At 40.0% G+C, this 25,906-nt stretch overlaps 1 protein-coding gene and 1 long non-coding RNA gene across 3 annotated transcripts; one reads left to right on the plus strand and one right to left on the minus strand.

Annotated features, from left to right (window-relative positions):
* Window positions 1-266: 266 nt before the first annotated feature.
* Window positions 267-10,976, minus strand: LOC109041294 (facilitated trehalose transporter Tret1). Of its 2 annotated transcripts, none has more exons than XM_072297918.1 (3): window positions 10,464-10,976; window positions 2,175-3,515; window positions 267-1,358 (listed from the first exon to the last, which is right to left on the minus strand). In XM_072297918.1, the coding sequence occupies exons 1-3, from the start codon at window positions 10,549-10,551 to the stop codon at window positions 1,309-1,311; spliced, it is 1,479 nt and encodes a 492-aa protein (XP_072154019.1). In that variant the 5' UTR covers window positions 10,552-10,976; the 3' UTR covers window positions 267-1,308. The 2 variants fall into 2 exon arrangements, with proteins under 2 accessions (XP_072154019.1, XP_072154016.1); XM_072297915.1 differs by lacking the exon at window positions 10,464-10,976 and adding an exon at window positions 5,600-5,969.
* A 698-nt stretch (window positions 10,977-11,674) lies between these two features.
* Window positions 11,675-15,612, plus strand: LOC140224215 (uncharacterized). The gene is made up of 3 exons (XR_011899480.1): window positions 11,675-11,863; window positions 14,069-14,126; window positions 15,269-15,612. It is a non-coding gene; the product is annotated as an uncharacterized lncRNA (long non-coding RNA).
* Window positions 15,613-25,906: the final 10,294 nt, after the last annotated feature.

The raw sequence follows: 25,906 nt of genomic DNA on the forward strand, positions 1-25,906 counted from the left end.
GAAACCTCAATATTTCAAGAACTCGCTGAGGCGTCAACGGAATTTCTGAAGTTTCTTCAAAGACCGCAGAAAAAATTGGGCGGAGGGTTTTTCCATTTGAACGCACTTCGGTTCTTTGTACGATCTTTTCCCCCAGATTTTCAGCTCTCTGATGCCACAAAGTTTGCCACAGGCTTCCTTCTTACAAGAACTGACTTAAGGAAAAATAATATAAAAAAGTTGAACATTGGTGAAGAGGTTATCAAAATAAAAAATACTCCATAAACTTGCTTGACAAGAAAATTGATATAATTAGACACATTGTTCAGAATTACACATCGAAGGTATAGAATATAATTCTTGCAAGTCGCAAACTCTATGCAATATTTGTTAACGGTGTTCAAAGGTATACGACTAATTGTGCGTAATTTTATACTAAATTAGAAAAAAAAGAAAAAAATCATCAAAATACTTGTGCAGCTCTGTCATTTTGGCAGACCAAGAAACAGAATAGACTCCTCATAGGAGAAATTTAGATAAACATCGTAGCTACAAATAATATCACAGCAATCGAATTTTTTCATAAAACGGAAAAATGTAATGTTGTGTATATTCCTTTAACATTATGAAAGTACGTACTTGTCAAAAAATCAAGTTCATGGTTGATGAAGTCAAACTAACCGGTGACTTGAGGGAGACACTTCTATTTTACTTAGTACCATCAAAGGAAAATGGTCCAATAAGTCATTAATTCTATTCCCCTTTACATTTTCAATTATTGCATTGGTTTTTTGTTTAGTTGCATGAATTATCTCTCGTGCAACTTTCTACAATTTTTAACTGCAATTGGATCAATATTTGTTGTAAAAAAAAGATAATTTACATGTTTATTAAAATAATTAAACGTATTACCAAATAATGAGAGGGGAAATAGACAGTGTCAAAAATGAATTTTCATTACGTCAAACGAGGCGAAAATTGTATTTCTATTCTAAAAATGGGCAAATTGATAAATCAGCACCGTTAAAGATTTGAGCTTACATTATAGATTAGCCTCACATTTCATCATATGAGTGAAAAGAAATGAGAATTTGAGCTTGAGACCCTAACTTTTTTTTTATGAAAGCTACGACTAACAGTTTTTATCGGAAATACGGCTTATAACTTATACAGTCATTCCCAGTTGACTCTTTTACTCTTTCATTAATACTAAGATTTAACACATTATAACTATGAAAATAGTATCCAGAGTGATTTTGGACGGAGAAATGAGCCCAAAGCTGGTAAACTTTCGATGATTCGAATGATTCTGAGGTCGCATGCAAGTATCTAATGAAAATTTGGGTTCGGGCCGGCAGGGAATGGTTTTTTGGGTCCCTCTGAAAAACCAGAAAAATCCACGTTTATTACATAAAAATACCATTTCCATTCCCTGTTTTCAGATTGACACATATTCGTTTTCATTTAACCAGCTTAGAGGACAGTTTCATTTTTTTGATCGCATTATTAATACTGATTGACTGCCAAGTTATTATTTTACATTAATTAATTTTTTGTCAAAGCCCCTAGTCATTTACCGAACAACCGACTTCGGGATCCAGCAGTCGGAAATTTCAGAAAATTTACTTAGGTAAGGCTTGTAAATCTCATGTATGGCATGAAGCTCTGTGTAGAGGTGTTGAGGTACAACTTTTTGACTTGCTTCGAAGGGTTAAAACTCTTTACAAGAATTAAAAACAAGAGGCGATGAGATGTCGATTGAGCGCTAGGAATCAAATGTCCTAAGGTGGGGTCCAAAGAATTCGTGGTTTTTTATAAGTCTAATGAATTGATCACCAAAACCCATAATTGAGCTACTTAATGAATAATTTGATCGCAAGGGATTTGGTGCTAATTCCACGGTAAACAATGAATTACATAGAAAACAAGTGTAAACATGGGGAGTCTCGGGTTGCTTTTCATTTATACGAGGGGCTTGAAATATAAGCTGGAACTTATTAATTATGGCTTGACTTGTAAATTACAACACGTAACTCACCCCATCCTATGTAATCCTTGAGTCAAATGCAAAGGTTTTCAGGAACTGAGCTAATAATTTTTCTATTGCTCCAGTGAATCTTTGCTTTGCCCCCAGTGAAAAAACCCCATATCCCTACAAAGCAAACACACACATGATCACAAGACGAAATAGTCACCCTTCATCCTCGGCATCTTAGCCTGCTCGATGAACTCCTCCTGGATGGCCTGCAGAGATTTGCCCTTCGTCTCGACGATGTACAAGCGTGTAAAGAGCGCCCCTACTACAGCAACCACCGCATACGAGAAATAATTGGCGTACATCCCGATGTAAGCGTTGAAAAATGCAAAAATCTCCGTGTTAATCGCCGTGAAGAGTGCAGCCAACGACACAACCAACGCCATAGCATCCGCCTTGATCGACAACGGCAATACCTCGCCGGGATAGATATTCCCGACCGGGCCAAGTCCCATGGCGTGGCACACTATGAAAGCGATGAATCCGAAGAAAGGAACCCAGTTGTAGTGGTTCACATACTCCACATCCGCCGGCTCATCCGTCTTGTTGAAGTAGAACCATAGCGCGGTAGGGATCATGGACAACACGACACCCACGTAGGAGAGATTAAGTAGGATGATCCGACCGACTTTGTCGATAAGGAAGGCGGAGGCTGTTCCTGCCATCAAGAGCACCACGCCGATGACTAAGGTGGCGCCCTCGGACGTCAAGGGTCCTACCATACCGGGTAGGATCACCGATTGATAGGAGATGATCGTGAAGAACCCGGTGGATTTCTGTATGAAACACAGCGCGACGCAGACTAGGAACGGTCGTCGCAGATTCGGGTCCGTGAAGATGTCACTCCACCCGGTGACGTGCTCCTGTTCCGACGTGACGTAGGCTTCGATTTGCTTGAGCTCGGCGTCGACGTTGGAATGGCCTCGGAGCCACTCCAAGGACTTCCTGGCGTCCTCGCGGCGGTTTTTGATGATGCAGAAGTAAGGGGTCTCCGGCATCGGGGCGAAGGTGACCATGAAGAGGACGGTGAAGGCCCCGCAGAAGAGGGAGAGGTTCATGTAGCTGGCGATGGGGCCGATGATGTAGGTGCAGAGGATTCCGCCGTAGAGGAGGATCGAGAAGAGGGTGCCGATGGACCCGCGGATCTGCGGCTCGAGGTTCTCGGCCAGGTAGACCGGGGCGATGGCCGTCGCGATGCCCGAGTAGATCCCGCCGAGGAAGCGCCCGAAGTAGAGGAACTTGGCGTTCATGGCCCCGGCGATGAGGACCCAGTGGAGGAGGGAGAGGGTGGCCGTGTAGAGGAGGGTCTTCTTCCGGCCGAGCTGGTCCATGAGGAAGCTCGTCGGGATGGCCCCGAACATGATGCCGATGTTGAGGGCGCTCACCACCAGGGACTGCTGGAACCCGTCAAGGGTGAAGCTCGTCTCCGAGGCCTGGATCTTGTGGAAGGCCGGCGAGGACCAACCGATGGAAAGCCCGATCGTGAAGCACGAGAGGCAACCTGCCAACATAAAAGAACGAGTAAAGGATCAAAAGCTTGTTGGATTATTATTTTTTTTTAAAAAAAAAAAAAACCGAAACATCACAGAAAAAATAGATGGTGCTGACGACAAAACCTTCTGTTCACAGGGCTCCTGCAGTTTCGTTGTTACACTTACAGAATTTTGCTGTTGCGAGAACAGAACTGCGGTCGTCAGAACAGAGTTCACGACAGAAAAACTCTGTAAGTAAATTCTGTAACAGAGCACTCTGTTCCCACGACCGAAGTTCTATTCTCACAACAGAAATATTCTGTAAGTGTAGCAAAGAAACTGCAGGAGCCCTGTGAGCAGAAGGTTTTGTCGTCAGCACCATCTATATTTTTCTGTGATCTGATCCAAAAGAAGGACAGCAGAGTGAATGGGATAAAAAAATTTACTGAGTGCATATTCTTCTGACCAAAAAATTAAAATGAGAAAAACATGCATTTGCGCTAAATAGATACAGAAATTAATAGTTTGCTGCAATACAGAAAGCTTGTACCGTGAGATAATAATTGTCATTTAAGTGGAAGAAACTTCGAAGATTCAAGGTTGCATACTTAAAGATGAGAGTAGTAAGTGGTAATCATGTGAAATATCTGTGCTAGGCAATCATTCGACACTTCGCGTTGCTCTTTTGATGCGTACGACGGACGTCTACTGGCGGAGGCAGAGCTAAAAGCTGCTACTAAGAGAGCAATTTAGTTGGAAATAGCCATCGCCACGCTAGGAAGTATCTTTTAACAATGAATGCCTTAGCTTACTTACGTCGTTTGCCTTCTTCAAAAAAGCAACCATAATAAAATCTAAAGCAACCATATTACTTACTAATCTCCGCTGGTATACTGTCTGTTGGGTTTTTAAATGATGCAACTATTCAGCCTTTGAAGCCATGCTGGGAAGTATCTTTTCTCAATGCAGGCGTTTTTTTATGCGTCGACAGCAACCGCAGTACTTACTAATCTCCACTGGTATACTATGTTCATCGGGTTTTTAAATGATGCAAATATTCAGCCTTTGAAGCCACGCTGGGCAGTATCTTTTCCCAATGAAGGCGTTTTTAATGCGTCGACGGCAACCGCAGTACTTACTAACTTACGCTACTACACTGTTCATCGGATTTTAAAATGATAGAACTACTGTTAGGGAGAGGCGCAAACAAGAGCGCCTCCTTTCCGAAGAGAGACACGCCATCACAAAGACGTCTCCTTGTTTAAAAAGTAAGCTTCAGAGGGCGATACGATCGAAAAAGGCGACTGTTTCCCCCATCTCAATGCCTATCATCTTCATCCTCATTTTTACTTTCCCTCTTCTGTTTTTTTTTTTTTTTTTTTTTTTTTTTTTTTTTTTTTTTTTTTTTTTTTTTTTTTTTGCCATTTTTGAGGCCCCGCAAAATCCGATTCTATAGATTGTAAAGAAACAGAAATTTTGTGATTTCAAATTCAGAATACGCCTTCAATTTATCAGACCACACCCACGTGAAATAGTTTCATACAGATATCATTGGGATAAAAACAAACATAAAAATCTTCAATGAACTAAGCATTTCTGACGACATTTATTGTCAGGCAGCAAGTGGTTAAAATTACTAAGTCTGTTGAAAACTTTCTGAAAAACGCGGTGTTATCTCTGTCCTCTTTGTTAGAACGTAAATCATCAAAAATGTTGAGGAGAGTTTCATTAATTAAAGGTAAATTCAGCACTGTCGATTCGAATCACTTGTTCTATTAATCAATGTTGATTTGAATCATTGTTTGCACAAATGGCCAGGTGCTCGCCATCGATCCGGTTTTTATTTGAATTGAAGGCCCAAGTTCAAGTTGATTTTAGCAATATGCCGGATTTTATTGGATTCATATGTAGCCTTTTTTTAAAATCATTTGTTGCCGAAGACAGAAAATCTCTTCGAAGAGTCTTAGTTTACTCGATGCCCGAGGATTTTAAATTATGTAATAGTTGAAAGCATGTAGATGATGACGTAACATTTCCACACGATAGCTCTTATCCATATTTCAAAAATTTACGCAATATATTTTCAATTTCTGAAAAACTGAGGAGTACTCACATACTGCTGAGGAGACAGTCTGGTTCAGAATACCAACCAAAGATCGATTATAGCCTCTATATTTAATTACAGGCAATCGACCAAAACATAAGGACTCGTCACCACTTTCATCGCCTGGCATTTTATTCAGATTTGAATTTACTTGAAAAATTATGAGGGAATATTAAGATATTTTCTAAATGGTAACAAATTCGCGAACGTAGGCTGTATGTGCGGAAATGCCAGGTCTGTTGAAATATTAACTGACTTTAGAGTACACTTATTGTGTCAACGAGTCTAGTTGGAAAGTCGTTTATCACTTAAGGAACATTTTCACGGTGAAATATTGAAAATCTCAAGTTTATCTTGTTTAATAACGATGACGATTATCAATCATAAAATGAGAGAAGTGACGGGGGGGGGGGGGGGGCTTGGCTCATATAGAACGATTCTTTGAAATATTAATATTCATGGATTAAACAATGCCTCTGGTCTAGGAATGCAAAACATAGAACATAAACTTCACATTTTGAAAACCGATGGAACCAACGGCCCGCTTTATGTTTACAAAATATCACGTAGGCCGTTTGAGGTCTAATGTATTTTAATCACTCCACAAAAAAGCATTGCCAGTTGGGTTTCAAGTAGTAAAACATGACTGTCACATCGCTCCGAGTAAAGCTCGAGCTTAGAAACAATCTTGCTCATAAATCTCATTTTCCTCAAATACATATATCAAACAGCTGAAAATATGGGGACGGGAAGTAGCATTGTTTCCAACGTTGCGGGACCTTACATCATCATTGCCATAATTCTCACACTTACCATCAACATTGGGAACAGTTCAGACGGCGATTTGGTACCATCGAATAGATGTCTGATTTGAGTAAACAAAGTATTATATCACCACCAAAACAAATGAAAATAAGTGAACATTTCTTACATCTCGCAATGCAGCCCTGAATGAACTTATCTGATCTCGAGTGACGAATTTCAACCGATAACAGGACGTAATTGGGTCTGTAAATCAAAGCTTGAATCATTGATTCATGGGAATTATCAATGTTGTCGTCATGAGCAGACCTTGGAGTTACATGTGGGGGTGGGGCACAGAAGGGCAGTGCATCAAGGGGGCTCTGGGGGTGCAGAAAGGAACCCCACTAAGGAGATCTGGAGGGACTTCTTGGTTCTCTCCTGGAGGGTCCGGAAGGCTCCCTCGGAAAATTTCGACACGCCTTAAGACCAACTCGAGCTATTCGTGCCAAAAAATTAACAGGCATACAATTTCAACGATGCCATGGAGTTGGTTTGCAAAATTTCTGTAGGTATTTAACGTAAACCTATAGATATTAGATACCTATGGGTAATTTATTTTTTCTGAGGGGCCTGATTATAAATAGATTTCGGAGGGTACAGGCCCACCGACCTCCTTATTTCTGCTTATAGTTCTAATTTATCTTCTTACATTAGAAGCAAACGCGTGCAAAACATTTTATTTGAGTAGAGAGACTTATCTCAAATTTGTGCGCAGGAATTTTGGCACTGGTGGATTATTAAGTAAAATTCGCTCACGCAATGTTCGAGATGACTCATTGAATGGTAATCACGAGTTTTATCATATGATCTCAGTGAAAGCACGAGCTATCACGTATATTAAAGTGAGCAAGTCATTTGCTTGTTGACCAGAGAAATAGGAAGATTTTTTCTTCTCTTCTGATAATAATATCGAGTTTACTACCGTGGAATGATATACTTCGAAAAATTATAAATTGACCTAAAATAAAAATACAGAGTCTTGTGATGAATATTAATTTTTCTAACATTTTTCCATAGTTCTGCGTTTTTCATAGTATTCTTATTTTCAATGTGTTAATCTCTGTCAAGAGCACTATGAAGCCTATGATGGTAGAATCGATTAGAATTGGACCCTTAAGAGTCCATACTCTTACTTTAGAGAAACTCTACTTTTTCTGAAGTAATTGTGTGAATTAGATTACTTGCATGAAATCAGGTCTCCGTTCGCTTTGTTTAAACTCTGGACTGTACAACATTGATACTTGTGTGCATTTCGATTCTGCAGACTGCGTTTTACTACGTCAAAGCCTCGTTGCTCTCTCAGGCCGGACGCTTAAATCTCAAGGCTGTTGGTCAAATTTTCGGTTAAAATTTGACAACGTGGCGCCGGAAGTGGGCTAACAATTAGCCATTCATTACCCTGATAAAGGTAGACACGGTGCAGTGCGTAGCTTCCGCGCATCGCAAACTATGAAGTCGCACGTCCACTGGCGAAACCAAACGACTCACGTGCAGGTAAATGAACTCGGGATTGTCAGATTGGGTTCTATTTTGCTTTCAAAGGAGGTAGTATGGGAGTAGGATGGAAATGACCCCTAGAATTGAAATGCTCTTCAGAAAAAAAGAGATGTGCAAGACATTTCGCGTATTTTCTCTCCGCGCGGAAGTTATTGAGCAAATCCGCGACGGCAAGACCTCATCATACTTAGACATAGGGTTAAATCCCTAGACTTCATTAATTTGTTCTTGAGGACAAAATTCAGTGGCGTGGCGTGAATTGAGATGTATCGATTGTTTTGCCATTTAAACGTATGGTAAAGAATCGATTATTAAGGTGTTCGCTGCGAACACCCTGTTTATCGATCCTTTTCCATAGAATTAAACGGCATAACAATCGATATATCGCAACTTACGCCACGCCACTGACAAAATTAGAATATAAAGTTTTATCCAAAGTCTGCTCTTAATTGGGGCTACAGTCCTTATTTTCGGGAAAATCATCGGCACTAAGCACGAGCAAATAGCCGAATGCTCATGCTTAGAGAGGTGAGTCAAATGACATCACCTAGATTTTGGATAGGCACTGGCCCTGCCCGGATTATTGTTCAGTCCTTTGAGGATAGGGGTTGGCACGTGCACTTATAACCAAAGTCTGGGTGATGCCAATCTAGATCTACCTTGCAGCCTGGCACTAGAGTCGTTTCTCCGTGTAGAGGATGCACCCTTAGACTTTATTCCTCAGCCATCCCCCTCCCCGCCATCTTTACTTATCGACGGGGATGGGAGGCTGCGGTGTTTACATGCATGAAAATTTGCATTCTTGACAGTCCTGCATCCAGATTACTTTTGAAAAAATTTGACCATTGATATATCAGCTTTTTATTCCACTGGACTCCTACAAACAGTGATTCTCGCATGAATCCGGTGAAGAAATTACTCCAAAAAAATCTACAACACTCATGAAGCTAATTAACTAATATCCGATCATTCATTTTTAACGAGAACTCATTATTTAACATATTGCGCCATGATGGAAGAAATGTGAAGGAGGGGTATCAATATATAATAAGGGTCGTTTTTTGGTCCACCCTTTTCCTCAACTCTACGACTCTTTGCGTATTGAAGATCTACATTTTACCGAATGCATGATAATTTGGTCATTTTTGGGGCTAATCCCGGCTTAATCATGGGCTTGGAGCCTGATTCTTGCGCAAATATCGGATTTTATAGGCTTGCGGTCAAATGCCGAAAAATTGGTATTATTCGCCATTATCGGCCTTCAGACCAATGTTTAAGCCAGTATTAAACCTAAGAAGAGACCAGACATGAGCCATCTCATCATTTCCCCTACGAAAGAACGTAACTAAATTTCAATGTTCTCAAATTTCCCCTCACAAATTGTATTTTTACTGGGAGAATCTTGTGCCTGACCGTAAACTTCCATGATTTTCCTTTAAATTTCATGCAAAAATCAGGCATATACGTGACAAAATTTTCACAGGTGCATTCGTGTAAGCAATTAAATTGTTCGAATCAATTTTGCAACCTTGGAATGGAGTTACGTTCTTTCGTCGAGAAACGACAACTCATGCTACTTTCGTAAAATGTAGACTCTCAATGAGCAAGAAATCGTAGAGTTGCGAAAATTCTCTTGATGTGGGTCCGAAAATGGCCCTTTTCAATGCCCCTCCTTTAACATTCTGAGCATTTCCACGCAAACAAGTGCGTGAAAATTAGGTAAGAGTAACATCATGGTTGACAACTTCGCAGTATTTTACGAAAAAAGAAAAAAAAAACTTCCAATTAAATAAACGCAATGCCAAGGCCAACGAACATGGTGGAAAGTTTACAAGATGTTCATGGATATTTTTTAAAAAAAAATTGCCAGAATTTAAAATTTCCATTCTTTGCTGTTACAGTGCACTCAGAACACCAAGTGAAGTGGAATCCTTTTTTTCCACTATAAATTTTCCCTCAAAGTAAAATATGAGGAACATAGATGAGTAAGTAATGCTTGGAAAATTTTCCCAAACAACATTATAGGTACTAATTTTTAAAGGCAGGTCGATAAGTTATTTAACAATTGATATCTTACATAAAGCTTCAAAATTTCATGAGACATTCCCCTAAAATTTCAAAATTTGGTGTTTTTGTTTTACGAAGACTTGGACTACATTTTGCAATTTGGAACTAAAGAGCCTGGCTCATCTGTAAAAACACGTATGTGCATGGGGAAACTAATGGCACATATGTTGTTTCTAAACTGAGCAAGAAATTGTAGTTCTATTGCAAAATGTAGTTCAATTAGGTACCCTGACCAGAGTGAGCTCTGCACTCTCAGGGCATTCCATGGCCCTGTTCTCCTCGAACATACCACTGGTTATGTGACTAACTAGTTTAATGTAGAAGGCCTCCGATCAGGGTGACCAGAATTTTCAAGACCTGCCCCAGGGCTTGGCTGAAAAGAGCGTTTACGTAACATCTTAAAGCCGCATTTGCATCTCTCAAATGCGGCTTTACGTAACTGAGACGTGCCCCACGACCTGCATCCTTCCAAAACTCAAAACGCTGATAAAAATTCGCAACTTACATGTCAAAGCAGCCAAGGATTGTCGATAAACAGCGGTAGTGCTGGGACTTTCGACCAACTTCTCCGTCTCATCTGAAGCTTGCGTCATTTTGGTGGGTCCGTGGCGCCTCCTTCAAGTCTCCGAAATTTTCACACCCCCGAAAACAGCCTTTAATGCTCGTCTAACAACCCCGCATAACTCAGTAGTAACCATTACCGCGTTACCGCGACATTTGATCCTCAGCGATCTGTTCGCGGTCTGAGTTCCTTGCGGTCGAACGCTTTAGCGCGCACTGATTAGGTTACGTAACACGTTTGCTGCACGGACGGGCACAGTTAACTCGAATTCTTCGCACTTTACACACGAGATCAGTCACTAAATCGCTTTACTCGCGTTTAAAATCGCGTTGTCCTGCGTTATCGCGTTATCAATTTTTAAGGTTAGGACAGGACCACTGATTTTTGGAGAGAAAACGGTACGAGAGGGGACCTCGCACGGCACTGGGGAGACGCGGCAGTGGAACTGGTTTGCAGCTGGAAGGCGGGCCTACTGCCGCTGCCGAATTTATGTTTATATCCGAATTATGTCCCCCCTTGAAGTATCGCAAGACGAATGACATCGTAGTGCTCGTTAGAGTATGCGGGTTGATAACAACGACACACACCCGCACTTGTTATATCTTTCTTTCTGTCAAAGTAATAAATCAAGCAATCATTCAAGTAACGGAAGAATAACTGAGTCCCACTTGGCAATCGTGCGCATCCTGCCAGCACATCAGAGCTGCCGCTGTTCGCTGGTTTATTTTCTATTTGCAGCGGTTATTTCTTGTTTGGTTGTTTGGAATTTATTTAAGTTTCGATGAAGGTCGAAATTGCACTAGAGCTGAATCTAAAATCGAGTGAATTTGTTTTTTTATCTTTTTTAAAAAATAATATTCCATCTGAGTCGAAATGGTTCCGACACTACTTGTAGCTTGAGGAATTTGATTATGGTTCGGCAGCGATGCAGCCATCACTGACCTTCGCAAGCTGCCTCCTACCCTCCTGCGGTGCAGCTCGCTGCCGTGCTATGGAAGAAAGCCGTAAGTGCATTCTAGGATGAACTTTAAAACACACGTCAGCGTTCGTGCTGACGGTGACTCATGAAGGAATTTCACTTACGGCTTTCTTTTGTTACACGGTAGCACGGTGCTTTTTGTTTAGACAGCTGATCGGTGAAGATAAGTGTAACTACGGGCGGGCTTTACGAAATATCTAAGAGTTCACATCTATGATCATCTTTTTTATCTGTTTGTCTTTCTATAGTAGTGGTTGAAGTAAAAGTGGTAGTTGCAGTAGTAAAAGTGGTAGCGGTAGAAGTAGTATTAAGATAGTTGTAGTAGTATTGCATCTAAGCATCCAATGGCTATCAGGCACCTGAAGTAAGTCTGAACATACAATTCTGAATTTTTGAGGTGTCAAGAAAAGAGAGCACATACATTTTGGGTGTACAAGAAAAGAGAAAACTATAGATATCAGGTATCATGAGCTAAGGGAAGAGCAGGATAAAAAGAGAATTTTAAACTTTTAACTGCAAAATAAAAACGTAAGATTTGTGCCAATACATGGTAAATGGTAGTTTTTAATGTATTTGTGCTTTGTAGTATAGCCTTTGAAAACCATTCAACTTGACGGAAATGGTAAAAAACGTCCAGAAAAGTAATTTAGGGTTTTACATACCTTTTAATTATTTTATTTATTTTTTCACAATTTTCCCCCTATTTCTTATTGAAAGTGTAGGCACAATTTTTAGGTTTTTTTCGAAAAAAGCCCGACCTCAAGGGTTAATAAAGTTCACTATGGTACTGGTTCACTATGGTAGGTTGTACTATTAATGGACTGAAAAGTTTCATATATTTTTGACAACGTAGCTCATTTTAGGGACCGAATGACATGCGCCGCAAAAATGTTCTATTCACCGGAATTTTTCGGCAAAATACAGTTTATGTTTCATCCTTTGTATTATTATTTTAATCCTAAGAGTTAGGCACTTTCAGAAACAAGCTATTTACTCAATTAATCTGACGCAGAATGCTGATGAGAAATGTAATTAGTTTAGAATTTTCTAGGACTGAATAGAGCAAATGACACTTTCCAAGATTAGAGAACCACCGCTTATACTCGCAAAAGCGACCTAAAAAAGAAAAATGATAACAAAGAGATTGAAAAAAACTACAGCCCATGTCCCAGCAAGAACTCAATTCCAAACTCAAGTTCAAAGACGAATCAGAAACCGGGTACATTAGAAAACCTCATGGAATATTTTTTCAAAATTTTACTCCCACTCCTCTTTATTAATAATTCGGTTCGTCATTTACGCTGTTTTAATTATTTGTCACTGCAAATATATCTGCGTGCAATTGAGATTTGTCATGGATGCTCTTTTATAATAACAGAAATGCAAAATGAAAAAATCTGCAAATGGAATGTGCATGCTAGCCCACCACCATATAGGTTAACACCTACCCAACTCATTCATGAAACAAGAAATATACAAAGCTATATTGGATACCCCTCTCGAAAATAGTTTTAGCCGCAAACTTTTCCGGGTCAGTCGCCAAACTTGAATGTCAGAGGAAACTATATTCGAGCTGTCGGAGCGACCTTGACCGATTTTTTCACAATTCGCAGAGTTTTAGAGAGACGTATTGAATGCCAAAATTATGCACTTTAGTCGATAATGATAACACAGGTAAAATGGCAAAAGTAATCTCGTGAGCGGAGCGATCTTCTCGGACATCAACCTTTGCTCTTCAGGGCGGATTCGTTATAGTTATTATCAATTCCTGGTCCTAGATATACTGCAGAGAGTTGTGGCCACTGAGATAGTCTGAGCACACATTCAACGAAATGGTCAGAATGATCACAATTGTCATAAAATGAGAGTTAATATTAGTCATGATGTTTGAATAATTTCTTCCAATTTTCAGAGGAATTTGTTTAAAATTTAATCGAGATCATCTGAATCTCTTTTGGAAAAATATTTTTAACATTCCTTAAAAGTAGTACTTTATCGGGAGACATTTTGCAACATTTGAATGCATGTTAATACGGCGTTCTTCCAAATTGATTGATAGTTCCTCAAATGGGCTACATTTTGCAATTGGGAACTATAATTCCTGGCTCAGTTTCGAAACAACGTATGTAGTTTCCCTATGTACATAAGTGTTTTTGCAGATGAGTCAGAGATTATAGTTCCAAATTGCAAAATGTATTCTAAATGTAAGTAACAGGTGCTTGGGATACGCAGCAACATTCAGAATACAGCCAATTGGTGGATGCAACTTAACTAACTTCTGTGTGAGGTTGGGTTGCATCCCCAAATTTGAAGGCGAATTGGTATCGATTTCTTTTCCAAACAACAGGCCTCACCGCGCCGCCGCTCCAACCGTTGAGGTATATGTGTCACCATCATCCTTATTTTGCGATGGCCACCTCTCAGTTTCACCGTTTCAGAATCCGTCGTAAAACTTTTTCTGTCTCGAAAAAAATAAATGCCGTGTAGTAATTCAATTGAATTATCTTTATTATGTGCATATGAGCTTTCTGACTAACAAAATTATTAATTTTGTCATTGTTCGTTCTAGAGATCTACGGGGCCGAATCCAATTATCTTTGTGGCTATGAAAAAGCAATAATTTCCAGGTGAGCCCGCATTTCCTCCCTTAATTTCTGAAATGCCATGCAAAATGTGTAATATCAGGCGATACAAAACAGACGTTTGAAACGTTTTGATTCTCAACGATGTAAATTTTCTTTTCCCGGCATAGTTAGCTTTCATTCCACACATCCATTATAAGACGATGCCTATGACCTTAGCGGCTATCGGCAAACAATAGCCTCTCTTCATAAGGAGCGCTCTCTTTTAATTTTGAAATATGATCCAGAAAGCGGTTCTCTAGGGGCGCACGGCGCAAAGCTCCGTTCAAAGGGGCTATATCAAGTAGCGGCTGGGGGGGGGGGTTCTAGTAAATTGAATTTTGTTTAAATTTTAGGAAAAGTTACCCTCGCGGATTGAATGCTTCCTTATGGAATACCAACAACAACGCATAAGCGCGTCAATTTCAGAGGTATTTCTGAAGAGCGTAAAAGTTCAGCAAACTCGTTTCCACAACGTGATTTCCAATGCACTCCATGAAGCACTTATAAAAACAATCATAAAAGCGAGACCAACTCATCAAGCTCAGACAATTATTAGACAGCGAGACGAGTGAACACGCAAGCAGGACACCGCGGGACCATGACCGGAGAAATAAGCTCTGTTTGACATGCAAACTGTTTTGTTCCTCGTTTCATTACCCGTCTTATTATTCCCGCGGCTCCCCGCGCCCGATTTTTAATTTCGGGCCACCCGCAACACATGAGCCAAAACGACCACTTCCGCCGGGCCACGTGCGGCCGATGACGATCAAGGGTCTGGTTTTATTATTTAATCCTGCGGTCACGGCTGAGGGTCATCCGCCGACCGATTTGTTGTGTTACTCGTGGATCCCTTGCCCATGTTTTAAATAACAGGGGGAATAGGAAAGGCCTAGAAACCTTTATTATGAATCCTAATAAGGTGACAGCATACGACCATTGAGGAAAAATGAGCTTCAATTGCTTTCTTTTTTCTAGCATTCCTAACTTTTTGAAAAAGTTTTTTTTCACGCATGGCACGTCTTGAAAGTGAATGATTTTACAAATTTCTCCGATATTTTTACACAATGCAAATAAATTCATACAGTCAATGGAATAGGCCTGTTGTAAACTTCCGCTAGAGTAAAGAAAATATTTTTTTCTTGCAGGGAATGGCTCAAAAATCACGATGAGCGCATTGGTTATGGCTGTAATACACTTCTGACTTCACATTCTGCGTGAAAAATACGCGTTTTTCTAACCTTCCCGATTCAAAAACGATATCATGGCAGGTGTTCGTAAGAAGAGTCGTTCCATCAAACCCTTGCGCCCCACGATGCTACGAAATATTCAACATGGCCGACGCCTACCCGACAGAACACGCATGACAAGACGGGATTTCATCAATTGGAGTGTTTATATTTACATTTTTCTTGTGTTGATGAAAACTCGAGGTTAATGTTGTTTGAATCTCTCATGGGAAAAATTTCTTGACTCAATAAATCGCTTTAGTTGAAAGAGTTGCGGTCTATCTTATCAGTAACTGGTTCATTAGTGAACCATGTTTTTTTCTCAACTCAAAAACGGATTTTCTCCCGCTCTGATTTGCCTTTGCACCGAAAAATCTTACTGTGAAATTTACACCTTTGATAGTAAGCGAAAGAGGAACAAAACCAAAGCTAACCATCAATTTAATTTTGCACCTCATTAAAAACGTCATCCAACGTAATCCAACCACTAGTGCCGATTAATTTTCTTACTTGCCGACTGAAAATTACCAGCGGCACGCCACAGCCCAACCCCTCACCCTTTACGGTAAAATATAAGTAAGACTCGCCCACCCGATTAAAACAGCCCGGCATGATAACGACAAGGGAGTGTTGCCCCCTCACTTGAGTAGTCTGGGATACCGTCTGGGGGAGCATGTAGAAATATTGAGTGTACGTGGTATCTGGCAACGCCGAGACAAGGGAGGGCGGGGGTCGTGGCAATTTGCAAAACACTCCAAGTTTAATAATTAATACAGTGATTGCACGTTTGCGGGTGGTTCGCCCGAGTTAAAATCGGTTCGGGGTCCATCAAAACGAGGCGTTTTAACGCTAACAGGGTGGAAGCAGTGTTGCCGAACTTTTATGTGAAATGAGGATAAATATTGAGACGTGTCGTCAAGAAACCAAAAAAGCACAGAAAATGTGTCATTATCTAATTTACTTTATAATTTATTCCAAATTTTCTTTGTGAAGTTGAATCGATAAGTAAAAATTAATTCATCCGGATGTTTCCTCAAATTTTTTAAACCGCCGCTCTGGAAGCACACCAGAGGTGGACTAGCTCTAAATTTTCTGGGGCTCGAGTAGCATATGGTTGGGGGCTCCTGATGAATGAAAGAAACGCGCAAACGAGGGCTCGGGGAGGATCGGTGAGATACTTCAAAAAGTACCAAATGAGTCCCCAAATTTTTGCCAAAGGGTATCCTGAAGCACCGCGCTTTGGTTAAAGTTTAGGGAGCGATCGTCCCCAGCTGTTAGGCTAGGTTCTAGGTTACGGGCATAAATACCGATTTAGGCTAAATGAGACCGGCCCCCATGAAACGAAACAACTATGTTACTCTTCTTAAGGATTAATCAATGAAGAATGTGTAACAATAGCTGATTCAAACGTGGAGACTTTTAACAAAAGGGCTCAAACATTTCTTCAGGAAACAACAGACATTTGACAACTTCATAAATAGTCAAGAAAACCAGGGGATGGGAGTACTCAAAACAATTATTATTGCAGGAGAACATGCGAGCCTCCTCCCGGTCTATTATTCGAGTTGCGATTAATTTTAACGCGAAGTTTTGACTGCGGGTTTCTATCTTGATTGTTTTATTATAGTCTTATTTCACCTCGAGGTCTCCCGAGGTTGCAATCACTTTGTGGTGTAAAAAGCTCCAATTTGAAAAACTATCACCTTGTTTCCGTTATATGATGGACATTTTCAGGCAAAATTAACTAATGAAGTGGCGGAGATTAGCAGGTAATGCAGTTGTTTTACATAATATTCTTTCGATTAAGATTGACGATGCTTAAGAAACGCCTTCAGTGAGAAAGATACCTCCTAGCGTGGCTGCGGAGGCCGAATAGTTGCTTCGTATTTCAAAACTGATTCAACAGTGTTGCAGCGTAGACTTGCAAGTTGTGCGGTTGCTCGAGACAATTCCTTTGATGAAGATTGACGACTAATAAGACTTCTTGGGACTTTTGCATTAAGACTTCTTAGCGTGGTGTCAGGGGACGAATAGTTCCTTTTCATTTAAGTGTATGTACGTTTTGAGCCTGACAAAATCATTTTTGCGAATAATAAAATAGGAGAAATTATAAGAAGGCCGTCCTTTGTAACATTTTAAAATACGACCCATATATTTGATATTACGTGTTAAAATTGTGAACTTCTGTTTTAAAACAATGTAATTTTTCATTTTTTTTCTTTTTACAGTCATGTTTTAAAGATCTACCGGGCCGATATCCTCGCCCTTTGCGGTTATCGGCAAGTACAACCCTTACAGAGGCGCACTTCCTTTGAATTTTTGTATGATGCTCCAGAAAACGGTCCATTTGAGGGCATGAATAGTCTTCTGTGGGTCTGTCCATGCATCGGCCAGGAGGTGAAAACCCTTGGTGTACCTATAATCGATTCCGGATTCAGGAAGCACTCTTGGTAATGTTAAAGTGCTTGTTGCAACACATCCTAAAAACTCATGCGGTTCATTTAATGGATAACGGATTCGGCAGGCGCTCGTGTAGATAATAAGCCAACGAGAAAATGCTCCTACGCTCCACGCCCGCTGTTCATGCATACAAGACATTTGAGAGGCGGAAAATGAAGGGAAAAGGTAAAATGAACCGGAAATAAATAAATAGAGCCCGAGAGGGAGGGAAAAGTTTTTATTCGCCAGTAAATCTTTCGTAGCAATTTTCTCTCAACAGCCAGGTCGGCGGCGGCGCGGGGCTTTTCTTTTCATAAATCTCACTTTTCCGTATTGTTTAACTTTATCATTCCATGTCCTCCCCCCTCCCCCGCGGGCGCTCATAAGTTAGCGCGGAATATAAACAACGGAACTCATTTCAGCGCGCGAAGCCGGCGCTGGTTTGAGACGGCGATAAGAGCTTAGGCGAGGCGGGAAGCATATCTTAACAGGCGAATAAATCTTATCGCAGCTTTAAGCAGATGATATTACTTTCCACTGGGTGTCTGCAAAAGGAGCAGCCATTACGCTCTTGCGTAGGTGATTCTTCTCGGCGTTGCGTTGCGGTCGAAACGTTTTCTCCGCGGAAAAACCACCGAATCTTTCCCGAGAAAATAATTTGAAAATATACTTGGGATTGTTCGTACTACTGAACACGCACGTGATATTTTCACTAAATGATTTTATGGTTTTTTGTCAGAAATAATTGAATTCTAGAAAATGTAATGTTGCTTTTCCGAATGGGAGACCTCATCCATTAGGAGGGTTTTTACGTCGATTCACCACTAGTCATAAGCAAATCTACACCTCGAACGGGGGAGGGGGCGTAAAGGGGGGCCGGGGGGGATTTCTCAGAAAATGCTCGAAATTTCAAATGCAGTTTGAGTCAATTTTTTCATAATTGGACTGAACTTTGCCATTTGGAACTATAAATTCTGGCTCATCTGAAAAAACACACGCATAGGAAAACTAATGGAACATACGTTGTTTTTAAACCGGGCCAGAATTTATCGTTCCTAATTGCAAAATTTAGTCCAAATACTAATTATAAAAGCGTCTTCCCTTCTTCTCCCGTCCGTTTCTTCCTTTTTTTCTATCGTTCTGTCATCTTACTCCTTTTTTTTTTTTTTTTTTTTTTTTTTTTTTTTGGAGAACGAATCCACCTATGCTACCCGTGCAAGTGTACTTGTTCTTTTGAAAGTATTAATCTCAGGCTTTCAAATTGTAATTAGATAATTTGACGTGAGGTTTGAAAGAAACTATGCTGTTTTCAGATGGTTCCCTTCTTCTGATTTAAATGGAAGTAGAAGCAATGATTCTATGAAGTCAAGAAGGATCTTACTTCTCCATCTTTAATGCAAAATTATTTAACTCTACAGTTTTCCCAGCTTTCAAAAACTGATGATTAGTGCTTGAGACTTTGACATGTTTTCATGTTCTCATATTCCTACGGATAATGTACCAAATGCTGAAAATGCGAGTCATTTGTTGATGAATTTAGAATGAGGGCGCGTTTGATAAAAGAATCACTGGGAGACGAGTTTCAGTTATTTTCAATTTTCGGTAGAAGCATTGGCGAGAGCATGATGAATACATACTGCAACACCTGTTGCATCATTTTAGCGGCTCTGGTGCTTGCACTAGAGCTGCTATTCCGGACGGTCCCAGCTGGGGAGTATCAATGCAGCATGTTACATTGTAGAGACCGCGCGTTGGTTGATGGGAATCGGCGCCATTTTCGGCTATGTTCCTTGTCATGACTTTATTTTATTGCATACTGTTTTATTGTTAGTCAATGCTATGTTGTGTATTGTATTTTTGGAATCATGGTGATACAGTCAATAATTCAAAACTTGTTTGTGCTTTTATCTCGTGATGGAAAAAATGTACTTTACGTTCAAAATTTGAAAATTTGAATTTTAAAGTTTTCGCGGTTAAGGAAGCTTTAACCACTGGGTTGGAGCTTCCTAGTTAATTACTCGATATCAGCTGATAGCAAACAAAGGTTACCAGGGAAACCGTAAACGTCTAACAACTATCGTGGCCATTGGGGCGATTATTGAAATGATATCGACTGTATGTCGCCGCTTACGACAGGACATAGCCCTATCTTAACTGTGTAATATATCGCAATTCGATATTGTTTTGATTTTTAAAAGGAGCAATTCATTCATACAGTTCCGATTAGTTTTGGCGAACGGGCCCTTAACCTACGGCACTCGGCTCATGGGAATTTTTTAACTTGTCCTGGACGGACTCGTCTGTAGCGCCTCGTTCTTCGTTGTGTGTGTGATTTCGTGAAGAAGTTTCTATGGCAATTTGCTTTTATTTGTGAGCTGTTTTTTCCATTCCGGGAACATATTTATTGAAAACGGCGACTTTTTCAACAGTCCTATTTTTATCTACAACATCTAAGTGGCCCTTCATAATCATTTAATTTTGGCCCCTGGCCAGAAAAAGGTTCGGAAATTGCAGTGATTTTGCCGAAAATGCTGAAGTAAGTAAATTTGGGCATTTTTTTTCCTTCTTCAAACTCTGTGGAGAAGCACTTCTCCTCCAGTACATCTATTTTTTTACTTATCTCTCGCAAGGTACATTTACAGAAGGTGTGTTCCAGTATTAACAGTTCAGATTCGTGGTTTTTTTATTATAACGCTTATTTCGGAAAGCAATTATTACATTGTTCAATTCTACTGACTTTCAACACTCGATTATACTCCCGGCAAATTCTGCAGCAGCGTTTCAAATGTTGACTCTAATGCTTCCAACAGCCATCCGATGTCTAAGGGTTTATCCCTAGATTTAGGGATTTTCCGGAATTTCCAGGGATTTAGGGATTTTTCAGGAAATCTAGGGATTTTTTTTTTGATGAGGTAAAGTTACCAAAAATCAACTTTTTAACCTCAATTCTAGCTTCGACAATCGAAAACATTTTTTCATCTATATTTTGTAGGCCTTTTTGGCAACACTATTTTCCCCGCAAATAAGCCGGAAATTAAAACGATTGCGTCCTTCGATGTACTTGACATTCAACTGCATTCAACCTGTTAATAATAAGAAATCAACTAATATTCTTTCATTTTATTGGTCTGGATTAGCACTGCTTTCAGAGAGCGCCAAAATTCAAACGAGCCAATCAGATTTAAATATTGCAAATCGCTACATCGAATGACATCATGATTCTTCGTTAAAAATGGCGCTTTTTGCAAAATCTTTCCTTCCCCTGGAGTTTGGATGAAGCAGAAAGGAGGGTAACAGGAGACAGGATTCAAGAGAAAGGGATTAACCACAGAGCTGTCTTGCCAATTTACGCAAATATTTGTTTGATTTTTACAGGTGGGCTTTAGCGAGAGAACAAACGAAATTCCTAGCATTTAAATTAATCATTCATTATTGGGTGACGTCCAGCAAAAATAAACCAAGCTTCGATTGGAAAAAAAATCGAGTTAAGGTAGTTTCTTTTAGCACTTTCGAAAAATATTTGATATTCGATCGATCGATCAATGAATAATTTCTATATCTTTGTCCGTTTTTTCCGCCAAAATATCCAAACGATCAATTCGGAGTATTTTTAGATAATCTTTCACAAGATTTGATAAAGAAAGACGATGGAAAACTCCTAAAGTACGTCTCAAGCAGTGAACGTATCAAATAATTTTGTCTTCCTATTTTTTATCTTACCACGGGGCGTACTGCTTTTGAAGTTATTTCAAAATGCTTTTTGATTAAATCTTGAGTAGAAATACCTGACGGACGACAGTGCATGCTGAAGTGTTAGGGGGTGTTTGGGATATTTCTTAAAATACAGAAATTATCAATTGATCGATCAATCGTGAAATAACTTCTTAGCAACGTGGATAAGCGATTAATACGGTTGCGAGAGAAAATTCCTGTGAGAAAGATTGACGATGCGTGAGAAACGCCTTCAGTAAGAAATGATGCTTCCTAGCGTGGCATCAGAGGATGAATAGTTGTATCACGTAAAAATCCATTAAATTGTGTATACACACTCGAAAGTACTAAACATTCGCCTAAGGGATGAGTTCTTTTGGAGGCACATTTCCTTTGAGTTTAAGAATTTAATTTGCAAAAAATATTTCCGATTGCGAAGTGTTAATTTATGCGAAAATACCTGAAGTTTGTTTTAATATTAAATGTCACGGAAGAGTGCAAACTTGAACCAGTTTTTCTCTTTTTTAAGTTACTTGATTGTTTCTGGTTATATTTCTCTTTATACGAGTATCACGAGCCACTTAGGGCGCATGGATTTGTACACCACTAGACACTAGAAAAGTCCCGATTCCCCCCCCCCCCATTTCGTCGAATTTTTCAGAGTCGAAATATACTAGTACTTTGTAATTTTTGGTGAACTAATTCGTGGACGGATTAGTATGAATAGTCTTCGAAACCATACCGCACTAACAATAAAAAGCGGTCTCATACGGAGAATACGACACACCATGAAAATAAATATGAATATTTAGTATCTCTTTGACTCTCTACCTTAAGGGTAGAGAAAAATATTGGACTCTTGCTAAATCTTAACGACCTCCTCTGGTCATTCTACTGTCCTTGCCGACGGATTAAACCGAAAATCTCTGCATTCCAACGATGTTTCACTGCTCAGATTCTTATTTTTGACTCCAAATTTCCAATGTTTATGATTATATATATTTATGTTAAAATTATGCTAAGAATCGGCAACACAGCCTACTCGTACGTCCGTGATAGCTCACGATTATAATAATAGCGCGATCTTTTCATTCCGCGGTTTTGCAAACCGTGACACCGTTGTCATTTTCAATAAATTTTCAGATTTCGCAAGAGTTAAAAATGGAACTTTCATGTTTTTCCGTAAAAATTGGCAACTATGGGCTTGTTTGGAGCTTTTAGCCTGATTAAAGGGGCCTTTCACGCGCCAGAATTATAGCCCGTATGGAAATTTCGGCCGGTGTGTGGAGAGCCCGAACGATTTTGAGGCACGGGTATATATGTGAGGTGTATTCAGATTGATTCAACCTCACGTAGCGATGCCATATCGTGCAGAATAATACTATATTCTGCCTTTCGGGTGCGATAAATTCTAACTTTCTACCCCAAATTTGACCGCGTTCCTGCCTATTTGAAAGATACATACTTGAGCTGAAGCTCATAGACACAGGGTGGGTGCAAAGTTATTCGGTAAGCAGTGCTGAAAGGCAAAGGCAAAGACATTGGAAAAATACTATTCCAGATCATCGATCGTCATAATGCACTCTTATGCCTCCAAGAAAAAACAACAAAGAATATTGTTGTGATCAGGGCCGAATTAAGGAGGTGGCCACATGGGCCGCGGCCCATGGCGGCAAATTTAAGGGGCGACAAAAATTTGCAATTTTTTAAAGTGTAGGTATAAAAAAAAATCGGATTTATAAAAACAAAATTACAAACGAGAAAAGGCGACAGAATCTCTTATTTCCTGAGAGTATAGTAATTTCTAATTTTGTCGTCTCTTAGTGATACGAGAGACAGCACCTTCAAGAAGTCGAGTTAAGAGAGAGACCAAACACGCAATTTGGCCTGGAACGGCGCGACTAAGAGAGAAATGATAACGAGGACTTGAGATGAGAAGGAGAGGCCCTCGGTGCGGCGATCGGCATGTAACACATATTAGCGCCTACAAGACTGCACGAATACTTCACGCATTGCATCAAACGCAGTGCGGTCATTGCGGTCAGCGTGAAACGCATAGCGCCTACAAGACTGCGTAAATACTTCACGCGATGCGTCCAACACAGTGCGTTCAGCAGCGGTCGGCGTGAAACGCATGGCGCCTATAAGACTGTCGGAATACTTCACGCATTGCGCCAAACACGGTGCGGTCTGCGCGGCGCGGCGCGGCGGCGGAAGTTGAAATCATTGATCCACATTTATGTTTGTTCTTTCAGAATTTTTTCGTTCATTTCTTATGAATGGAAGGCCTTGTCCGAACAGAGATAGATTCATGGAACTTAACTTTCGCGGAAAGTTCCGTGAACTTTTGCTAGTAGTGTTGACAGGGCTTTCCCAAAAAATGTGTTCAACACGAGTAAACGCGTTTTATGCACCCCTCCCCCGCTGGCACGTTCATTTGATGGTTTTTATCGAGTTTCAAAACGAATGAGAAGGGGGCGGCAAAATACAGGCGGCCCATATGGGCGGCAAGTAGGTGAATCTCGTCATGGTTGTGATACCATGTGTTTTAACAGTCAAATATTTTTATAAGTATTGAAACTGCAATGAGCCGAAAATACAGGTTTCTCCACGTTCTGCGCAGCGTAGACAGGCACGCAATGTGAGATTTTTTTTTATGGGGCATAAGGATCCACATGTCTGTGCTTCCCGAAAATCGTCAAGAAAAGTAGTTGAACTTTCTTAGTCCCTTGAAGGGTACGGGAGGGTGCTGTCTCCGGCCCGCTCGTCAAAACAAAAATGACGATGAGTCATTTGTTGCGCTGGTTATAAAATTGTGTTTTGATGGTTTACACTTATATATTGGCAAAAAATGACAAGATATGTTCAAACACCAATTTCTTACATGCAATGGAGATTAAACGGAGAGTAATATTGCTACGAAGAGGGAACTAATATGCACGACTTTAAATGGATCGACTGCGCCAGTCACAGAATTGTTTGCAAATAGTGTAAACATGTTGAGTAGAAAAAATAAATACGATCCGTCCAAACGCCAAATTTCCACGTCCAATGGTTTTTTGAGTTATCGCCCATTGTTAAAACATAGCGAATGACATCATCCCCTATGATATTGCATACCATAGTTTCTTCTACCTTGGTTTTATCCGTGTTTTACGCTGAGCAACCAGTGCAGATGTACGTCTTACTAATTGATGAAACCATGGTACGCAATACCCCGATGAATGATGTCATACGCTGTTCATGGGTATCTCCGCTAACATTGGACGTTGGAGCTCAGTAATTGAACAAATTTTATATCATCGTTTTGCCAATCTATAAGCTAAAGCAATCAAAACACGAATTTATAACTAACTGGCCCACATTGAAGCCCATATGATAAAATGCAGTTGTAATTTTCACACACTAGGTACTTATCTTTTTTTCCCTCCTTGAAAAATTAAAAAACTTCCGCACCTACATGTCCTTGTTTAGAATCTTAATAGAAATAAGAGAGAAGGGACTTGAAAGGTCCCTTCAAGACCATGCAAGACGATTGGATGTTCAATCAAGGGAGGTTGCCGAACTTACACATTATTTCATGAGCAACGCTGTAAAATGGACCCATTTTTCCGGGAGGTAAGCAACGCTGCAGCCGAATTTTCTCGTGTTAATACGCCGAGATGCTACACTAATGAAGAGCAGGCACCCGCGAGCTCCCTCCTCCTCGAGATGATTGTGACGTCACGATGTACATGTCGCACAAGACCCCGGAATTAAATTATTATTTTAATTGCAGGGACGAGACTCAAGATGCAAGCGTCTCGAGGTAAATGTAGGCAACATTGCCAGATCTTGGTAATATTCATGTATTTTATATTATAGAAAATTGCAAATTTTTTTTAATCCGACGATGCATTCCAGAAAATAGAAGTTGAAAAAGTACGCACCGAGGAGCATTCCTTGCATTGGATACCATTGGAAGTGCAAAGCCCACATTCCCATCCACAACAAATGAAAAAAAAGAGGAAGAAAAACAATAGACCGTATTCGATAGTGGTTCGATGTATCGTTTGAATCAAAACAATAGAACATAACCTCTAACTAATCTATTAGGATTTAAGTTGGAAAAGCTGAAAATGAGAAAATTCCTAACAATTTCACTTTGCATTGGCATTTGGTACTCAAAAGAATAAAACATCTGTTACAAAAGACCCGTTCCCTCCGATTTCTAAATTGACTTTTGAGGCTATGTTTATGTTTTGAACCAATCGATATCGATAGAATCTCACCTGTTCGATGTATCGAATACGATCTATAGGGAACTGGAATTTGGTTTAGGTACAACGACGAATCTTTCGTCAGATCGTGCAACAGTGCTCGTAAATACATTCCCCGTTAATTTTGTCTAATTTTTTGGTGAAATAA

Source organism: Bemisia tabaci, chromosome 1 (genome assembly GCF_918797505.1).
Source record: "Bemisia tabaci chromosome 1, PGI_BMITA_v3".
NCBI classification, from domain to species: Eukaryota; Metazoa; Arthropoda; class Insecta; order Hemiptera; family Aleyrodidae; genus Bemisia; species Bemisia tabaci.

Excerpts from the sequence above, each read along its gene's own strand:
- LOC109041294 (XM_072297915.1), bottom strand. The coding sequence starts at position 5,720 with ATGCCAGGCGATGAAAGTGGTGACGAGTCCTTATGTTTTGGTCGATTG. Across the intron at positions 3,516-5,599 it reads GACTGTCTCCTCAGCAGTAT|GTTGCCTCTCGTGCTTCACG; the intron begins GTGAGTACTCCT and ends TTATGTTGGCAG. Across the intron at positions 1,359-2,174 it reads TAAGATGCCGAGGATGAAGG|AGGGACCCAAAAAACCATTC; the intron begins GTGACTATTTCG and ends CTGGTTTTTCAG.